The sequence below is a fragment of the Acanthopagrus latus genome, chromosome 7 (assembly GCF_904848185.1).
Source record: "Acanthopagrus latus isolate v.2019 chromosome 7, fAcaLat1.1, whole genome shotgun sequence".
In the NCBI taxonomy this organism is placed as follows: domain Eukaryota; kingdom Metazoa; phylum Chordata; class Actinopteri; order Spariformes; family Sparidae; genus Acanthopagrus; species Acanthopagrus latus.
The window spans coordinates 10,331,332-10,349,345 of NC_051045.1; the positions used below are offsets into that span (position 1 = coordinate 10,331,332).

The window sequence follows — 18,014 nt, forward strand, 5'->3', positions numbered from 1 at the left end:
GGATCATTATTAAATTCACTGAGCTAAGAAGCCACATATCTCATGTGCTTGATCGTAGTTCTTTAAGGCTGTTTTTTTGAATAAAAAAGTAAACTGACATCGTTTAGCTATGGCATGAAAATAGTTTATGTTCTGTCTAAAGCAGGAGTCTACTGAGGATTTGTCACATACTTCCACAGAATAGGTATACAGTCATTAAAAAGCACTATATCCAAAATACTGCTGTTAAAACTGTAGATTACAACTGTTTTTACATCTCGACATAGCACTCGTGCGTTCACATTGTGTGCTATACATTCTCTGTGGCATGCAACTGCACTTTGGCTTACATGCGGGGGGGAAAATCACAAACATAAATCATGTCATGGTAAAAAGAGGATAAGAAATCTCATCCTCGCTCAACAAATAGAATAATTTTCATCAGCCACAACTTATCTAACAGAATCAGTGACTTGTGACATGCGCAAAAGAGGAGTAACACAAAATACAATGTCATTAGAAATACTGTTGGCGCTCTTCACACCGACTTTCTCCTTGATCGAGGGAACTCCCGGAAGCTGTGCCCGGGTGATAGTGTGCTACCAGGGGAAGAGAGTCCGGTGTTGTCCCTGGACCCTGGCGAGCAGCCCTGGATCCTGTAGGAGACTGAGTTGTAGTACACAGAGTTGATGTGGCAGCCGTGGTGCTCACTGTGGGACATGAGGGGACTATCACAGATCCCCAGACGGTAGCAGACGCAGGAGCAGAGGGAGCTCAGGCTCGACTCCGGCCTGCTTCCACCAGCCTTGATCTGAAAGTGCAGCCTGTGTCTGCAGGGGCTCCTTTGCCTCTCCTGATCCTCCGCCGGGGAGGCGATGAGGTTGGTGCGGCTGGTCCCTTGCTCCATCGGGAGGAAGAGAGTACTGTGGCTGCGACTGTGCACCACGTTGGCCCTGCTCCTCTCTCCCCTGTGGCTGTCTCTGCTCTGTTCATGACCCAGAGTCCCATCTAACAGGCCCCTGTCCCTCTTCAGTGATGCCCTCTCTTGAGCATCCCTCCTCTCATCCTCAGTGTTCATGGTGAGGAAGCGCAGCACCACCAAGTTCAGGAAGGCCCCGATGACAGTCAGCCCGACCAGGATGTACATGAAGCTGAACGCCACGTAGGGCGTTTTCTCCTGGAGGTCCTCCTTCTTCTGCAGGGCAACGAAGTCCCCGAAGCCGATAGTGGTGAGCGTGATGAAACAGTAGTAGTAGGCATGGAAGAAGCTCCATCCCTCAAAGTGGGAGAAGGCTGCGGCGCCAACACACAGTGTACCAATGCAGGAGAGGAAGCCCACCAGGACCATGTTCTCCATGGACACCTCGGTGCGTCGACAGCCCAGGCACTGCTTCATCTTGTGGAGGAGATAGCGGACAAATGTGTTCATCCTCTCTCCCAGGCTCTGGAACATTACCAAAGTGAGAGGGATGCCCAGAACGGCGTAGAACATGCAGAAGACCTTTCCTGCATCTGTGCCTGGTGCTGCATGTCCATAACCTTAATGCAGAGAAGATGGGGATGAAAGAAAGGGAGAGTGTGACGCATACTGTAGCAAACGCTCCGGTGGTAAAACAAAGAACTGTGGTTCTTTTTCTTTTTTAATTAGCCTGTTTTTCAAATCTAGAAACATGCACCAGCATCACAGTGAAACTGTCTCCCCCATCTCCACAGATTGAGGAATTACATCCACTTACCAATGGTGGTGATCACTGTTATGGCAAAGTAGAAAGAGCCAGCAAATTTCCACTGTCTCCCGGCGCGGTGGGGCTCAGCCTGCAGCACCACTCGCTCGATTTCGCGGTAGTCGTCCTCGGAGAAGCGGTACTTCTTCTTCATCTCGCTGCGCTTCTGCTCCAGGATGCGTCTGCGGGAGCTCTCCGTCTCCGACTCCAGCGCGTCAAACACCGCGGCGCCCACCAGCAAGTAGGAGAACATGCAGAGGATGAGCGACAGGGTCCGGACGTTTTGCTTCTTCATCCTCGGTGTCGGCATGAGAAGTCGGGAGCCACAACAGTTACAGGTGGTGGTAGTGGTGCTGCTGCTCTCCAGCGTGCGGGCTCCACATTTGTGATGCAGCCTGTTGCGTGAGACGTAGTAGCGGGAGAGGCGTGGAGGAGAAATCAGACCTGAGGATCTGCCCCTACCTGTTTTCAGATGTCTTGTTTATGTAAATAATAATAATAATAATAAAGGCGTATAACCCGCTGCGAGCTCCAAGAGCGAGCGATGCCTCTCGACACGGGCATCTATTGGAACAAGTGGCCTCAGCGTGCCTCTTCGCATGCGCAAACCAGTCTCCAGTAATAAGCGGTGTGTCAAATAAGAAATATTTAAGACGCATAGTAAGCTTCGGTGGGGGGTAGGGGGGATGTGCGGTCTTATCTGCACAGCTGTGTGCAACAAGTAAGGTCCTCACTCGACCCGGCAGATACCAAACTGGCATGAGCAGGGGGGTTCAGCACCACGGACAGCGACCACGGTCACATGTGAACCGGCCTGGAAAAACTGCGCACCGACGGTGAAGACAGCCACAGGCCGAGAAGCACAGAGAGAAACAGCATTTAGACAGGAGAGCACTGCGCTACAGAGCTGTGCTGAAACTTCCAAGTGACACGTTGACAGCTGAATGAAACTGCTCTATTGGTTGGCTTGTGTGTGTTTGCCCAAAAAGGAAAGAATTGTGTTAAAAGTGTCATTAAGTGGCCTGTGATGACATCTGAAAAATAAATTAAGTGAAAGAAATGAAAACTAAAATTAGTGACAGAACTCAGCCCCTTCATTACAGCCTTTATGAGAGCCTATAAACTGGGTGATGGCGTCTAATGCTGTGCTCAGCAAAAGGACAGAATGGTAGATATTATAATCTTATTTTAAACATGTCATCCCATGTGAATTATAGGGATGCCTGATATGGATTTTCTTTAGCCAATACAGATAACCGATGATTGCCTGCTTCTCAATGCCTATACAGATGAGAAAAAACAATAATTTAACACATTTGTATTTTAAAAGACATTCACAACCTGTAGCTCAAGCACACTGAGACTCAGTATCTTCATTTAAATCTCCTCTTAAAAGTCACTCATATCGAATGGCTTTTTCTTGACTTATGCCATCATCTTGGTTTCATTTCTGGGTTCATTGTGTTGCCTGCATGTTTCTTATTGAAAAGCCCTTCAAAGTGTTTTGAACGGTGCTGTATAAATACACTCCATGGCTGTACGGTACAACAGTTCAGCATGCCGCATTCCTCCTTCTCCTACAATGTTTCGATCGATGGATCACAAACCGATTTTTAAAGTGTGTAACCACCTACTGTATCATCTACACAATATCTACACAATAGTATGTAGATCTTGCACTTTCGAGGCCACTGAAAGCTACGTGGCTTCATACTATTGCCTCAATTTAATGGCAATAATTTCACCGATACCAATAAATGGCCAAAAGTTCAAAATTCCTAGTGTCAGGTCAAAATGTATTGAGCTTATACACAGTGCATATCGTGCATTAATATTAAATTATAATCTTAAACCAATGACAGTAATAACATTTGAATAACTATAAAGTATTAATCAAGCTATCAAGGGAAATGAAAAAAAATATATAGTGAATGGTGAAAATTTTAAGTGAATTAAATCATAAAAAGACATAAATAATGCCAATATACTTATTGATATGTATATATGCTAATGCTAACAAGTTAAATTTATAAGAAAGCGATCCATACCTCATCTGTAACTGCTTATCCTTCACAGGCTCATGGGGGCTGGAGTAAATCCCAGTCAACAACCCTGGACTACTCACCAGTTCATCATCATATAGGGCACATAGGGTGAAAGAACCATTCACACTCACATTTACACCTACAGCGGATGAAGAGTAACTGATTAACCTAACTTGCATGTGCATCTCCTGACAGAAGGGCCCTGTCACAAACCCAGGACCTTCTTTCTGTGAGGCAACAGAGCTAACCAGTGTCACCACTTTTTTTTTTTTTTTTTTTAAAAAGGTGTCTTAGTGGAGTGATGGACTCAACCAGTGAGCAAATTCCAAAAAACACAAAACAGCAGCACATCTTAAATCTCTAACTCAGGAAGGCAAAAATATTTCCATTTTACCTGTTTAATCAAATTGCAAACACAATTGGGTCCATTCTTAAAATAGATACTGAATTTTTTTTTTAATTCCAGTGCAGTTGCAGCTCCCCGGACTGATAAATAAATGCACATTCCTCCGCTCTGCTTCCTTGGATTTTGACTCATTTAGAAAATGATGTTGATTTGATGGTGTCATTCTCATGGATGTGTTTCTGTCTTTGTTTGTGTCCTTGCAACATTAGAGATGTGATGCATGCCTGACAGCGACTAAATAAACAACATTGCCACACTCGATGCTTCTGGAAAACCTACTGTAGGTGATGCTGGTTGCCATGGTTACTTATGGCAGAGGCACCGACTCGGATTGTCTGTGAGGTTGAAGCTAATATGTTAAGCGTAATGATCCGGGTGCTCTGAAGGTGAATTATGTTGCCACTGCATCACAACCTGAGGAGAGTCATTTATTTAAGATGGATTTAAACACGTAGACAAAAATCACACAGTTGTATCACAGAAGCGTCATCCGTGTGCCACAGTAGGCATTAAAGCACTGACACACATTACCATGTGCTCTTTTGTTCCTCTCAAACAGAGCAACCTGCCCCTCACCGGCCCTGGTTTTGTGTTAAGTGGCTAAATCAGCACACTTACATCCCTGTTGTGACTCGAACCAGCTCTCCATAAATCAATTACATCTCAGCTGATAAGAGAGGAACCTGAAGCCCTAACAGGCACCCATCAATCCACACTGCTCGTATTCACGTCCCCCTTTCAAAGCCCAAGGACCTGGAACAAAGTGAGGAGGCCCATCAATCCCTGTCGGGCGCCACCGGCTTATAAGGTAAAGCGTCCAGACTCAAAGAGATGCTTCATTCATTTAGTTTTGCACTCTTTGTTCTCTGCCCTCTTAGGTACATTTCATTATAACACACACACACACACACACACACACACACACACACACACACACACACACACACACACACACACACACACATATCAACATGTCATTTACATGGAACAAGGAAAACAAATGAAGTGCATTATGGAAATGCAATCCATTGTCCACTTTCTTGCTCATTATGTCTCTAGCTAGAAAAATTAATTCTCCTTAAATAGAAATTATGCATGTTCACAGAGCTGCTTATGTTGCTAATACCATGTCATTGTCATTACATAGTTATCTTTTTTGGGGTTGCTGATTGACAACTAGCGTTAGCTGAAGAATTTGTGACTTTACAGTAATAAAGAAACATGTTTATTCAGCTCCAACACATAGTTTTGTCCTAGTGCTCTTTATGCATCATGAGTCCTATTTTACTTTCTACTCCAGTTTTGTCACATTAAGCATAGTCCACCTAATGCATTTGTCCTTTTTTTCTTTTTTTGTCTCATGAAACCAGAAAGGCCTCCTCTGTGTCTGTGGTGATTCTGAGAACATGCAGATGGTACAAAACCATTTTAAGAGATGCACATGGCGTCACGCGGAGAAACGAGGATCTTGTGCCTGGAGGTACATTTCTCTACTAAATAAAACCCATCTGCCAATTATGCAGGGGAAAAAAATGCTAATCTGGCAAAAAAAAAAAAAAAAAAAAAACCTGGAGGAAGGCTTATACAAATTAAGCTCCTCTGTAAAAGTCCAACTTTTAGAAAGGAGTGGTAGGTGTTTAGAAGGATAGAGCAAAGGAAGCAGCTTGATACAGAGGGGAGATTTTAGCGTGGACAAACCTGCCGGAGGAGTCTGTGAGAGGCCTTTAATCTTAACATCTTAAACCCTTGATAACGACGAAGGTCTGCTTGCTTCATCTGAATCAAGGATACGATGATTTAGGATGAATATCAGTTTTGGAATTTGCAGTCTAGGAGAGGCTGAAGTGCTTCATCCTGCTCTGATGAAGGAGCATTTGAACACAAAGCAGTGAGTTTATCATCATCATCAAAACGTTCCTTTGTTTAAAATGTAGTTAGATTTTGAGACACATTAATGTTCATTTGTGTGCCCTATGACTTCATACTTTAGACTGAGCTACTACTCACAAAATATGTGCTATGAATATACATAGAATATGTGTATGAGTGTTACAGCTGGGGGAGCAGAGGTAGGAGGGGGTTGTGGTGTCATGATACAGTACGCTGCAATGCCTTTATGTGCCAGCAGCAAAGCAAATATGTCATCACGTTGCAAGAAGAGGCATGAAAATGTGCCACAGTCATTCTTAAAACAAAAAAGGGGGTTCAAATTTTTTGTAACAGCAACTGGATCATCTTGATACCCTCAAACAAAGCTTTATAAGTTTGAAATTAATCAGTAAGTTATCAAAATACAAATGTAAAGCAACAAAATCAAACTTTCTGAATAAAGATAGTTGAAATACTTGAGTACAAAACAAAATGAGAGCCCGTGACTAATGTTCAACCTGTCAGAGCAGAAGAATAGTTGTCTTAATTTACAGAGAAAAAACCAGGATAGACGATATTAGGCTGGCAAAAGAAAGGATTATCCCCTCGGATGCGTCGCTGACAGACTGGCTGAGTTATATTTGGAGCTGTGGTACAACACCCACAGGCCTGTCTACTTTGTACAGTACGCGTGGGAGATATATTTGTAACATGTGGTAATATCTGAGGCTGTAAGAGTCTATCAAGCCTCGTATGTCAGCTTCTACCATCGTGCAGAGTCAGTCACTCTCTGAGGAGAAACTTTGCTGTCATATTTGTTTATTCTTCCATAAAATAAGATTACATCTCATTGTTTACTTATACTTTCTAGTGTTGCAATTCATTGCACAGAATGATGCCTATGTCCTTTCGTGTTTGCTTTGTCAGCAAATACTTTTCTTAGCAGTTCAGCAATCTATGTAACTGCCTCACGAGAAGAACCTGCATCTCCTTGAATCATTTCTTTTTCTCGGTTATTCTCTAAGTCAGATCGAAAAATGTGACACAACATGCATTCTGATGAGATTCGAGAAATGATGAACTGAATGAGGATTTAGAAGAAGTTCAACTAAATCCTTATTTATTTTGTGTATAACTGTAAGAGCAGCAAAAAGTTGAAATGACAGCGACATCACAGTACTCAGGAGAAAGGTATTTGTTTGACTCACAGCTTCTTGCATGGTCCCAGTATACAAACAAGTCCATTTCAAGTATGCAGGAGGCCTGAAATGACCTCTGATCTCTTTCATACATATTTTATTTCTTGATACACAAATTCAGCACATCGTTCAGTGCGTTTCATTTATTGATGAAACTGTTTGCCAGATTGTTATAAACCAAACAGTTCATCCGGTGCAATAAGTCACTGGAAGAACCCAGATACCAAATAGATTTAAAAAAACAAACAAACAAAAAAAAAACTTCCGTAACATCTTCACTGTAGCTGCTAAGCTAAAAGCATCAGTGCAAACCCCATCTGAAGTGGGTTCACGTTGTCAACCACTCATCGAGGGTGTGAATGATTATCTTCAAATTAGTTTGGGATCTCAGGCTCCTGGACAGTTGGATTATGGGTGTCATTTTGAAACGCTGTAAAACAAGTCCCGATCTACTTCAACTGTTTTGGTTAATGCTGCAACACTGTTTAGCTCTGAAGCTCCAGAAGTGTTTGGTGGGCTATTACACTTTCCATTTACATGGGGGAGAGATGAAAATGAATTAATTTTCATGTTCTTCTAATCCTTCAATTACAATCTCCTGCTAATATTTGTTAGGTAGGATTTTGAAAGGCATGTTTTGTTGTTTGATTTGAGACATGTGTGCTGTAAACAAACTACACCGTCATAAAAAAGACTGTCGGTTCGTACAGGCCTTGCCAAGTTTTCCAAAAGGGACAACCTTCTATTTGCTTCACGTTTGTATGATCACTTAACAGCCAGAACAGTCGATGCCAAGGAAAGACTGATGGGCTCGTATCAAAGAACTTGGCAGCTAGTCAGATAGGGAACAGTTGCTGAGTTCCAATTTAGCCTGAGGAGAGTTTTACGCATTACTAAGTTGAACAACATTCACACGTACATTTAAGCAAATATACAAGACGAGATAGAAGAGTATAGACGATGAGATCTACAGCCGAAGAACTTAAGAAGGACTTTACACACGAACCTTGTCAACAATGTAGGAATAGCTGCCGCAACATGGCAAGCTGGATTCCTCAGATGACCCCGAACGCCACACACCAGGTTCCTACAGGGATAAACTATAGGAAGCAGGAAACTCTGTTATCATGAAGAGGAAGAGTTGTGCACAAGATGTACATTTCTGTCAAATCCCCCCTTTAATCAAAGCAGGACCAGGTTTACACAATTATTATAATCTCTCCGCATATCACCAGATCATTCCATCTGTACTGAACTGACTGAGAAAAAGGCAACTGGGGATCCATTTCACAAAGCAGAGGCAGTAAATAGCAACAGCAAATACTGGATGCCTGCAGAGCCCTCTGGTTTCCACAGTAACTAAAACCAAAAATAGAAACCCACACCAGTGGCCATTCAAAATTGAATCCCCCTGTGATAATATACATTTCTATTTATACCCCCTAACAGCGACATCCTCCCTTGTATCGATGCATCTGTCCAATTACTGAAATGATCAACATCAGGGTCAAATGATGTCTTCCCACCTTTGAGTCCTTTGTGCTGCCGGTTCTGATGTTATCAAATGATGAAAACTAAATCCAGATTATGATGCACAACACACTTCTGATGAGAACTAATACGGGATCACAGGATAAATATGATAGTTTGAACTGCGACTTTATGTGTGAGTGGCTCGATGCTTTACATGTTCATGACTTATGGTCAGATGGTCAATCTGCTTTGAGAAAATGTGGACTTCTTGTGTCATCAGAATGTTCAAACAGTGCAATACTGAACATGATCTGCTTGAAAATGTGTCTTAAAGCATCTTTTTTTTTTACAGCATCAAGAAAAATAGCCATGATTTATCATTCTGAGCATACATTTTTAGGAATGAGCTTTTAGGCCCTGCATATATTCAACTGCTATGGATATTTACATTTCTAAATAATGACCAGTCTGCCATGAGGAGATTAGAGCAGCAAACAGTGTTTCCTCTATAAATCACAAAATGTGTTTTAATGTTTTCTTGTCATTCTTAAAGATTCATTATGTAAAAAAAAAAATTAAAAAAAATAAACTGAAAGTATCAGAATCAGAATCAGGGTCAGGTTCAGTATTCCTTTATTGTCCCACAATGGGGAAATGTGTCAGTAGTATTATAAAAAACAATAACAGTATTAAAAAACAACAACAACAAACAAACAAACAAAGAAAAGGTAAGAAATAGAATAGACTCATATAAACATATGAAAATAATATTGTACAAAATTAACATGTAGTTACATAATGTGTGGCAGAACGAAAATGAACAGAGATATTCAATGATCAATCATCAGTTAATATTTAGGACTCTTTCGACTTGTGATTATCATAACACTGAAATGTGTTTATTGTTCAAAGTGAAAACAGACCAGTAGTTCCATTCCACAGTCTCCAGTATGTGCTGTGGTTTGCTTTGCTCTCTATATTCCATAATTTTCAGCTCTCACACACATATAAACAGAAGAATGCAGGAAATGTGTCTTTCAGCTAATTGGCTGATTTCAGAAATAGGACCTCCACTTTTGTCTCCAGTCAACACTTGGGATAATGTTATTAACTTATAATAAAGAACTACACTATAATGATTTCAGGTTTATTTTTTATTGGCAAGTGAGCCATTAAGAGTAACAAACTTAGAAAAAAATGTTGCCATTAATAAAGCCCAAAATAATGGGCAAGTATATAAACTTTACTCGTTAGAAGTCTGTTGGAGCCGACCTCAGAACGTAGTGAAAGGAGTGAAGTAAATATTATCTCTGTGAGCTGAGTTTACTTGTGTTAATGAAGATGTGGTCTTTAAGGACTCTGGTGTTACTGTATGCTGCATCATTATAAATTCCTACTATATTTCACTATTTGTTAATAAAATAGTTATCCCTTGACTTCATGTAGTGTTTATCATGACATTGCTGTTGTTTTTGTTATATAACAGACAAGTGAAAGAGTTTTTCTGTACCTAAGATAAGCTGCCTGACTCATTTCAGCTGGGTTGCAGTTTTTATGGCCATGAACCAACACAGCAAGTGTGATGCCTTCACCGACTCGGAAAATCGAGTTATTTCTGTCAGAAAACACACTGACAACATCATTAAGTGCCAAACAGAGCCACAATAGTATAAATTGTACATGATAAGCTTCGCAGAAGAGGATGTTCAGGCCCAAAATAAATAAATGCCTTCATACGGTTAGCTGAAAATGAAGTAATGTGTGTACCTTCGTTTTCTTCCTTATCTTACACTGTAGCAACATGGTGACCCGGTGAGGCGGCTCAGTGTTACTGCTGTAGTCTTAAACCTGAATCCACTCCAGAAGCGACGAGAGGCTAATATTCGATCAGAGCAGTGATCCCCGAGATTCTGTGTCAAGCTAGGTGAACACAGATAATCCGTATTTAGCGGGAGCACTTGAAGGCAGCACCAGTACTGCAGCCGCCAACGGCGCCGCTGTCTGACGATGGTAGACCGGAGAGACGGATGGTCAGGGCCGTCCCCGTGTAACCTGAACATGCAGGCGTAACTTGATTCGTGGTCGTTTGCATTGATAAACGAGGATACGCGTCTGTTTAGTTGTATCTAGTCACACAACGTGTGTTTGAACCATGGAGGACGACTGTATTTGTGAGTACGACTCGACCTGGGACACAGAGAGTGATGGAGACGACCCGGCCGGAGAGAGCCAAACCCGACGGTCATGTCAAGACAAAAACAAATCTGGATGGACTTTGGTGAGTGTGTGCGCTTCCATTGTCTCTCCGCTTAACCCATAATTTCTCTACATGATGTCATGGCATAGAATATATCGACTCGGAACTCATTGCTTTTGCACCCGGCAGTGCCTGGGAAGCTAATGATAGCTTTATGCATCCCTGCTGCAGGCTTGCTAGCTAGCCTAGCTAGCCGTTGACGTTAGCTTACTTTTGAGGAGTTATAACTTGCTGGCGTTACGTCTGGATATGTATGCCGGACTGCCTACAGCGTTTACAACGCATAGTTTGTAACTCATTGTCATAACGCTTCTTTTAGTAACCATTAAGTGTTAAGCCCCTCTCCGGAAGTGGAAATGGATTAGCTTGGCCCTTGCATGTCAACTTGATATTAGGTTATGTTAGCTTTCTGCAGCCATTACAAACACCACAGACCGTGGCATCATCAGCAATAACACAATGATTTGTAATAGATCTATTGGATTAGGATGCCTAAATGATTATTCCCTCAGCTCGTGTAATAGGGAACCGTTTGATGCAAGCTAATTTCACTTTCACTTTTATTTGCAGTGGCACCATACCTCCAGAAACACGAGGGCAGCAAAGGACATGCAGAATTACAGAAGAGGATATCCGGTACGTAAGGAAAAAAAAACAACACCCAAGTCATTCACCAGAAAACGTCTCATCCATCACATCTGAGAGAGCTCTAATCATGGTTTTTATGTTTTGTCAGAATCTTACAGATGATGAGTGCTCAGAAGACAAAATGAACAATTTGCAGTTTTATCTCAACAAATTTCCGTCTGCTCCCGATGGTAACGTATTTGGACTTTATTAGAAGATGTCTTTAGTGTTTGAGAAAGTCAGACGCTTGATGTTGATGTGGTGCTTTTTTTTTAATCATTCGGCACAGATGTCTACATCGAATCGTTTTTGAAGGAGTGGAAAAATGACTACAAAAGACTGGAGAGAGTTCACTCGTACATTCAGTGGTATGTGTTGTTTACAGGCTGTAGTCTGTGTTTTGAGCTAATGTCATCTTATTCTGGTGATTTTGCATGCAAATGAATTTTAATAAGGGTAAACCGGTTATCTGTTAGGGCCGATGTTCAGCATTTTCTGATTATTGTCCATTGTCAGGAATTTTTTTCTGTTGGATTGCAGATAAAATTTTAAAATATGATAATGTACAGCCAACAACAATATCTGGTTAGTAATAGATCATAATTAATAGCCCATAAACACCAAATAATCTGAATCTAATCTGTAACTAAATGTATTGAATGAACATAGTGAAGAGGAAGAATAAAGTAGTGGAAAATGGAAATACTCAAGTAAACTGGACTTCAGGCAGTCTCTGAGTAAAAGGTACTTACGTTTATTTCATCACAGGCTGTTGGACAGTTTGACCCAGATTTTAAATGAATGCCAGTCCCTAATATCAGTTGCTAGTGTCCTTGATTTCTAATTATCAGTATCGGCCAAGAAAAGTCATACTGGTCGACCCCATGTATGGTAGTAGTATATAGTAGCATATGTGCTCCAAAATGTTCTCTGTTGTGAATGTGTGCTGCGCCTCTGCCTGTTTCAGGTCAGCATGTTCACCACTGAAAAGCGGTAGCTCACTCCCTGTCTTAACCTTTGGATCTCTGCAATATGTTCAGATGTTTCATATGAAATCAAAATCAAACGTCAATCAACCATAACAATTAATTAAATTCATGAAATGATCTCATAAATTAAAAGAATACAAACATTTTCAATGGGTTTTTCGTCAGATGTTACTGAGCATAAACATGATGCCCATTGGTTCAAAAGATTTCTATAGTAGAAAGATGAACAAAATGAAGTACAAAGGCATTTAAATATTTAGGGTCTTCTGCTATAGACCCCAGAGCCGACGTTGATATTTATGCTTATTGTAATGATTTTCTTTGAGTATCTTCAAATCCTTAATATGCTCACAGCAACAAAGTATACTTCAATCAAAACCATAAAACTTACTTTTCTCTTCATCTCAAGGTCAAACAATTGTATCAATGATCTCTCCACAACTGATTTTTCAAAATGCTAGAAATCAACCTCCAGACATTATGGTTTCTTATTTTCTGTTGGCACAATAACAGCTTTCTTTCTTCCTAAGTTCATGATAAAGTTCATTCATACTAGGAGACCTTGTTTGACTCTATTTGCTGAACACTTGTATGTTGTGATTTGTGGTGCTGCATCAAGAATATATTTTATATTAGGATTACAAACTGTTGTAGGGGCAGCTGATATCATCTTTATTGAATTATAGTGTAGTTTCATTAGATGCTAACTGGTTTAATGTTGTTTCTCTGGTATTGTAAGGCTGTTTCCACTGCGAGAGCCAGGGGTTAATTACATGGCCTCAGAACTCACCAAGAAGGAAATCGAGGTAAGTGTGTCACAGTGAATGAGTAACCTGTGATTTCTGGCACAACATAAGATAACTGAAGGTCTTCAAGTCGTCTTCTTATGTCAAGTGCTCACAGAGGTTAATGTCAAGATTTGAGTCAAAGCTGAATATTTCTTGAATATCTAGCCGTCTGACCTACTCTTCATCACCACCTTACCAGTGTTTCAGAACGTTTCCATGCATTTTTTTAAGATTCTTCTGTAGAGAAAGTAGTTCAGTGTCTTGGGAAACTTTGTGTTCTTAAACATTGCTGTTTTCATATGGACAGCAGAGGTAGGCTCATGAAGTTGAACACTAATCTTCAACCTTATGCTTTGTTGTGTACTGTACTAAAGGCTGGCCAGCTAGAACACCTAAACCTATTTACATGTGTGAACCATATCATTCTTGTGTGTGTGATCATAAAAGTCAGTGTTTGCTTGTGTTTATCTGTACTTAATATTTGTTTACCAGGCTTTCAAGAAGAATGAGGACGCCAAAAAGAGACTTGTCGAGTCCTATGAACTCATGCTGGGCTTCTATGGCATCCGATTGGTCAACAAAGAGACGGGGGAGGTGAAACGAGCAGAAAATTGGAAGGAGCGATTTGGAAACCTTGAACGGTGAATATTCTGATAGTTGACAACTTTGAAGATTTGTACTATTTTACGGCTTCAGCAACTGTTTCATCTCTTGCAGGAATATGCACAACAACCTGCGCATCACTCGCATCCTGAAGAGCCTCGGGGAGCTGGGCTTTGAGCACTACCAGGCCCCACTGGTGCGCTTTTTTCTTGAAGAGACTCTAGTCAAGAAGACCCTTAGCAGTGTCAAACGCAGCGTGCTTGACTACTTCCTGTTTGCTGTCCTGGACAAGGAAAAACGTCAGGAGCTTGTGCGCTTTGCCTACCTTCACTTTGAGCCAAAGGATAAGTTTGTATGGTGTCCTAGAAAGATTCAGAAACAATTCAGGAAGGCAGAGAAGAGAGCTGATGCTGTTGGGAACGGGGATGGAAAAGATGAAGTCTATTCACGGAGTAAAAGCAAAGACGGGGAAGCTGTTGTGCAACAAAAAGAGGATGGACTTGAGAAAGTAACAAAGGCTCAGAAAGGAACTGATAAAACTGCATCCAAAGACAAAAACAAATTGTCTGAGGAGTCCACAGAGCCAAAACCCGAAGCTGAGACAGTCGGAAATGGAAATGCGGAGGTCGAGTCTGCTAATGTAATTTCGGGGAACGGAAAAGATTCTACGGATGATGTTGATAAAATGGATCAGACACCCAGTCCTGACACCAGGATGGCAAAAACCCAGCCCTGTGCTGACAACAACAATGACAACAAACTTACCAACAATTCGAAGGCCAGTGTCCAGGAAGCAGACAACCTTATGCAAACAGACGGGGACGTAGACACTGAAAAACCACCAAAGAAGAAAAGAGAAGATGACAAGGACCTGCCAAGTAACGGCTCTGCTGGGGCCAGTGAGCAGACGGAGGAAAAAGCTGGTGCTAATAAAGCCACTGGTCAAACGAGCCCTTCGGCACACACCCCCCTTAAGACTTCAAAACATTCACCATCTCTTTCTTCAGGCAGGGAGGAAAAAATCCCAAGGACTGACTTTAATCAAGTGCCAGATACAAAGGAAGAGGAGGAATCGTCACAGGCAAATGGGTCAGCAACAAATGGGTCAGTGATGAGCACCGACAAAGGTGTGACTCAACAGACAAATGGGAAGGAGTCTGAGGATATTGATATGGAATCACCCCCCTCGAGCTCAGATCAAAATGCTGGGAATTCATGAACAAACTGGATGATTGGAGAAAATACATTAATTTGCGTGTAATTGAATTGTAATATAGGGACAGAGTATGACTTAAAAAGACGTTCTGGCCTTATTTCTACTATATTTGATGTTTAGATATTGATTCTTTTCACTTTGAAGGAGTATATAAATTCATGAACTTATGAAGTGTGAGACTGGATGTGACTCAGTTTCTACATGGCCATCAGACAATACTGAAGGATGAGGCTGGGGATGTTCTATAATTTTTCCTATTGCCAACAAATCCCAGTCAACAAAGGTCAGAATCAGCAGGAGACTTGACAGACCACTGCAGCCAAAGGTGAATGTGTTAGTAGGCTCATTTGTTAGCATTGCTAGCTTGCCTGTTTGTGATGGAGAAATCTTATCAGTGAAGAAGCATGTAACTGTAACTGTTAATTATAACTCACAAATTATGGAAAAACACTGCAAAACATTGTACATAAACCTGCTGCCTTTTTATTTAAAGTTGATCGGTACTTGATTTCGGGGGTTGATACCAATGATAGGGAGTAAGATAATTCCGATATTTAGATATCGGCTGATATACAATTTTTTGCAAATGATCCCTCAAATGTGGTAATCAGACTCTTGTGACATTTATATGTTGGAGGCAGGATATCTTACAGTTTGACAATAAACATTATTGTCCAAAATAACATCAGTGCACTGAAACCGTAAACTCAAATTAAATAGTTGAATAATAATAATAATGATAATGATTTAATAGTTCTTCCCCAGGAGTCTTTTTTTCTACGTAATAATCTCTTTAAAAAATTGCCAATATTTTGTGCCAACACCAGTATATCTTTCATAGGCCAGTAGTGGCCAAAAGATATATTGGTCAGGCTCTACTTTAATTAACAACATCACGCATAATTTATTACATTTCGAAAAAACGCATTTAAAGGTTGTTCAAATAAAACTAAAGTATCATCGCAGAGTCTTTCCATTAATGAGATTCTTTCTGGGTCAGTCATCCAGCAGAATGTTGGAAAACACAAAGTGTGCAGCTCTCTGCTAATGCAGTTAAGATACAGTTCATTTTAGTCACTCCACTGAAATGTGTCCATCGCATCATTTAACCATACAACCCACAGCTAGCAGTGGTTAGCTGCCAGAAAACATGCTAGCATTATTAGCTTGCCAGCAGTTGTGCTAACCCAGTTACTACTCTATTCATCTTTGCCTTGCAGGTCCAAAGCTCTTCATCAAGTCTCCCCAAAGCCACCATATTGTCAGTACTTTCTGACATTATGCTGTCTGTGACTCAGCTCCAAGAACACTGGTTCTTATTAAAGACATCAATCTACATAATCCAATCGAAGGTAACTCGTTTTCATCAAATATTCCTCAGATGGAAGTATAAAGGGCTGTCGTTAGGGACCATTTTCAGCCAGACATTTACAGCAGCAGGATGTTGTGTGTGGGACTGACTCAAAATAGACTGCAGTGTTGGTGTTTATTGTCACAAAGGAGCATGTCAGCCATCACTACAGTGTGGCTAATGGATGTGTTTTAATAGTTCTTGGATAGCAATGGAAGAATGTGGCATTCAAAGACCGTATTTGTGAGTGGGATTGACTGAAGACTAGATGAAAATATAGACCATTGCCAGACTTGTCCTTTTTCCGATTGTAATGACTGACGGTAACTGATATTTGATATCTCTGCAGGATGCATAAAGCACTATTAATAATGTATATCAATTAAATGATGGTTTCAGCATTTTAAATACCCCTAATTCTTTCACAACTAAACATGTTTTTTGCACTGAAAATAATGAATTGGAAAAGCTTCTTTTTTTTTTTTTTTTTTTTTCCTTTTCAGGCTGTTTTTGTGTGAGTAAAAACATTCTGTACTGGTTTGTGTTTCTCTTCTGGACCCTGCTGTTGAAAATGGATTTAAGACTGAATGTCACTTATGTTGTATTTCAAAAAAAATGTTGCACAGTCTGTATGTTGTCATGCAGATTTGGGGGAAATAGACTTTTGAACAACTGAAAAGCCTTGCCAAAAAAAAATGTGATAAAGACTGGTTGATTGTACAGTGTGTTTGTTTTTCGGGCAGAACTGATGAAGCTTCAGTTTTGATAATTTAAATTCAACTGTATGTTAATTTAATAGCCAGGTTGATTACATTGATGCATCTTTTTATATTTGCACTTAATTTTCACTGTTAATTGTTAAGAAAAATATGGTATTTACACGATGAAATGGTAATAACTTTACAAGAAGTGCTGACTTTCTTTATATATGACTTCCTTTTCCAACTAAATACCTGGCTGTTGACGAAGCAGAATAAAGTTATACTATTTTTTGACGCTTTTATGAAATAATTCTGCATTAAGCCACAGTCATAGTCTCATTATAGTTTATAAAATATTGCAGCAGTTCTCAGGATGTCACTGTGGCGTGTCTCAGCTTTTGCTCCTATTCCTGAGACTCTTCTGCGATTTCTCAATGCGGCAACATAGAGTAAGAAGTATCTGCGTTTTTCTCCAGCAAACAGACTTGGTGAAGTGACATGACTCACAACGGAGGGAAGAACAAGATGTTACAGTTATTGATTCAGCAGAGTGTGTTCAGGCCAAGGGTCTGAGGAAGGAGAGAAGAAAAAGTACATACTGTTGGAGTTTAAAGTTGCTGTGTGTTATTGCATTGTCCGTGCCAGCCTCTATCTCTAGATCTGCCCATTCCCTGTTTGGAACATTCTAAATAAAGCATTTAACACTTTTTGTCGACTTGTTTTAAGTTCAGATAATAGTAGTCGCTCATACTGTGTTTGCTGTCCATGATAGAGGTGGAGAGATGCT

At 40.6% G+C, this 18,014-nt stretch overlaps 3 protein-coding genes across 4 annotated transcripts in view; 2 read left to right on the plus strand and 1 right to left on the minus strand.

Annotated features, from left to right (window-relative positions):
- kcnk15 (potassium channel, subfamily K, member 15) overlaps nucleotides 1-2,339 on the minus strand; it is a 2,568-nt gene extending 229 nt beyond the window's left edge. The window contains exons 1-2 of the mRNA XM_037105044.1: nucleotides 1,716-2,339; nucleotides 1-1,518 (exon numbers count right to left, since the gene is read on the minus strand). The exon at nucleotides 1-1,518 is cut by the window's left edge and continues 229 nt beyond it. Of these exons, the coding sequence (XP_036960939.1) occupies nucleotides 518-1,518; nucleotides 1,716-2,013 (1,299 nt within the window). The 5' untranslated portion in view covers nucleotides 2,014-2,339 and the 3' untranslated portion in view covers nucleotides 1-517. The remainder of the gene's footprint in view (nucleotides 1,519-1,715) is intronic.
- Nucleotides 2,340-5,556: 3,217 nt separating this feature from the next.
- The window catches only part of col9a3 (collagen, type IX, alpha 3), a 32,225-nt gene continuing 19,767 nt past the window's right edge, over nucleotides 5,557-18,014 (plus strand). The window contains exon 1 of one of the 2 annotated variants that reach the window (XM_037105037.1): nucleotides 5,557-5,634. In XM_037105037.1, the coding sequence (XP_036960932.1) occupies nucleotides 5,590-5,634 (45 nt within the window). In that variant the 5' untranslated portion in view covers nucleotides 5,557-5,589. Of the gene's footprint in view, nucleotides 5,635-16,403; nucleotides 16,528-18,014 lie in introns of those variants that run through there. The other variant, XM_037105035.1, reaches the window with a different exon arrangement.
- On the plus strand, nucleotides 10,660-17,934 carry ogfr (opioid growth factor receptor). The gene is made up of 7 exons (XM_037105039.1): nucleotides 10,660-10,973; nucleotides 11,523-11,588; nucleotides 11,689-11,770; nucleotides 11,869-11,947; nucleotides 13,308-13,374; nucleotides 13,849-13,997; nucleotides 14,074-17,934. The coding sequence occupies exons 1-7, from the start codon at nucleotides 10,848-10,850 to the stop codon at nucleotides 15,176-15,178; spliced, it is 1,674 nt and encodes a 557-aa protein (XP_036960934.1). The 5' UTR covers nucleotides 10,660-10,847; the 3' UTR covers nucleotides 15,179-17,934.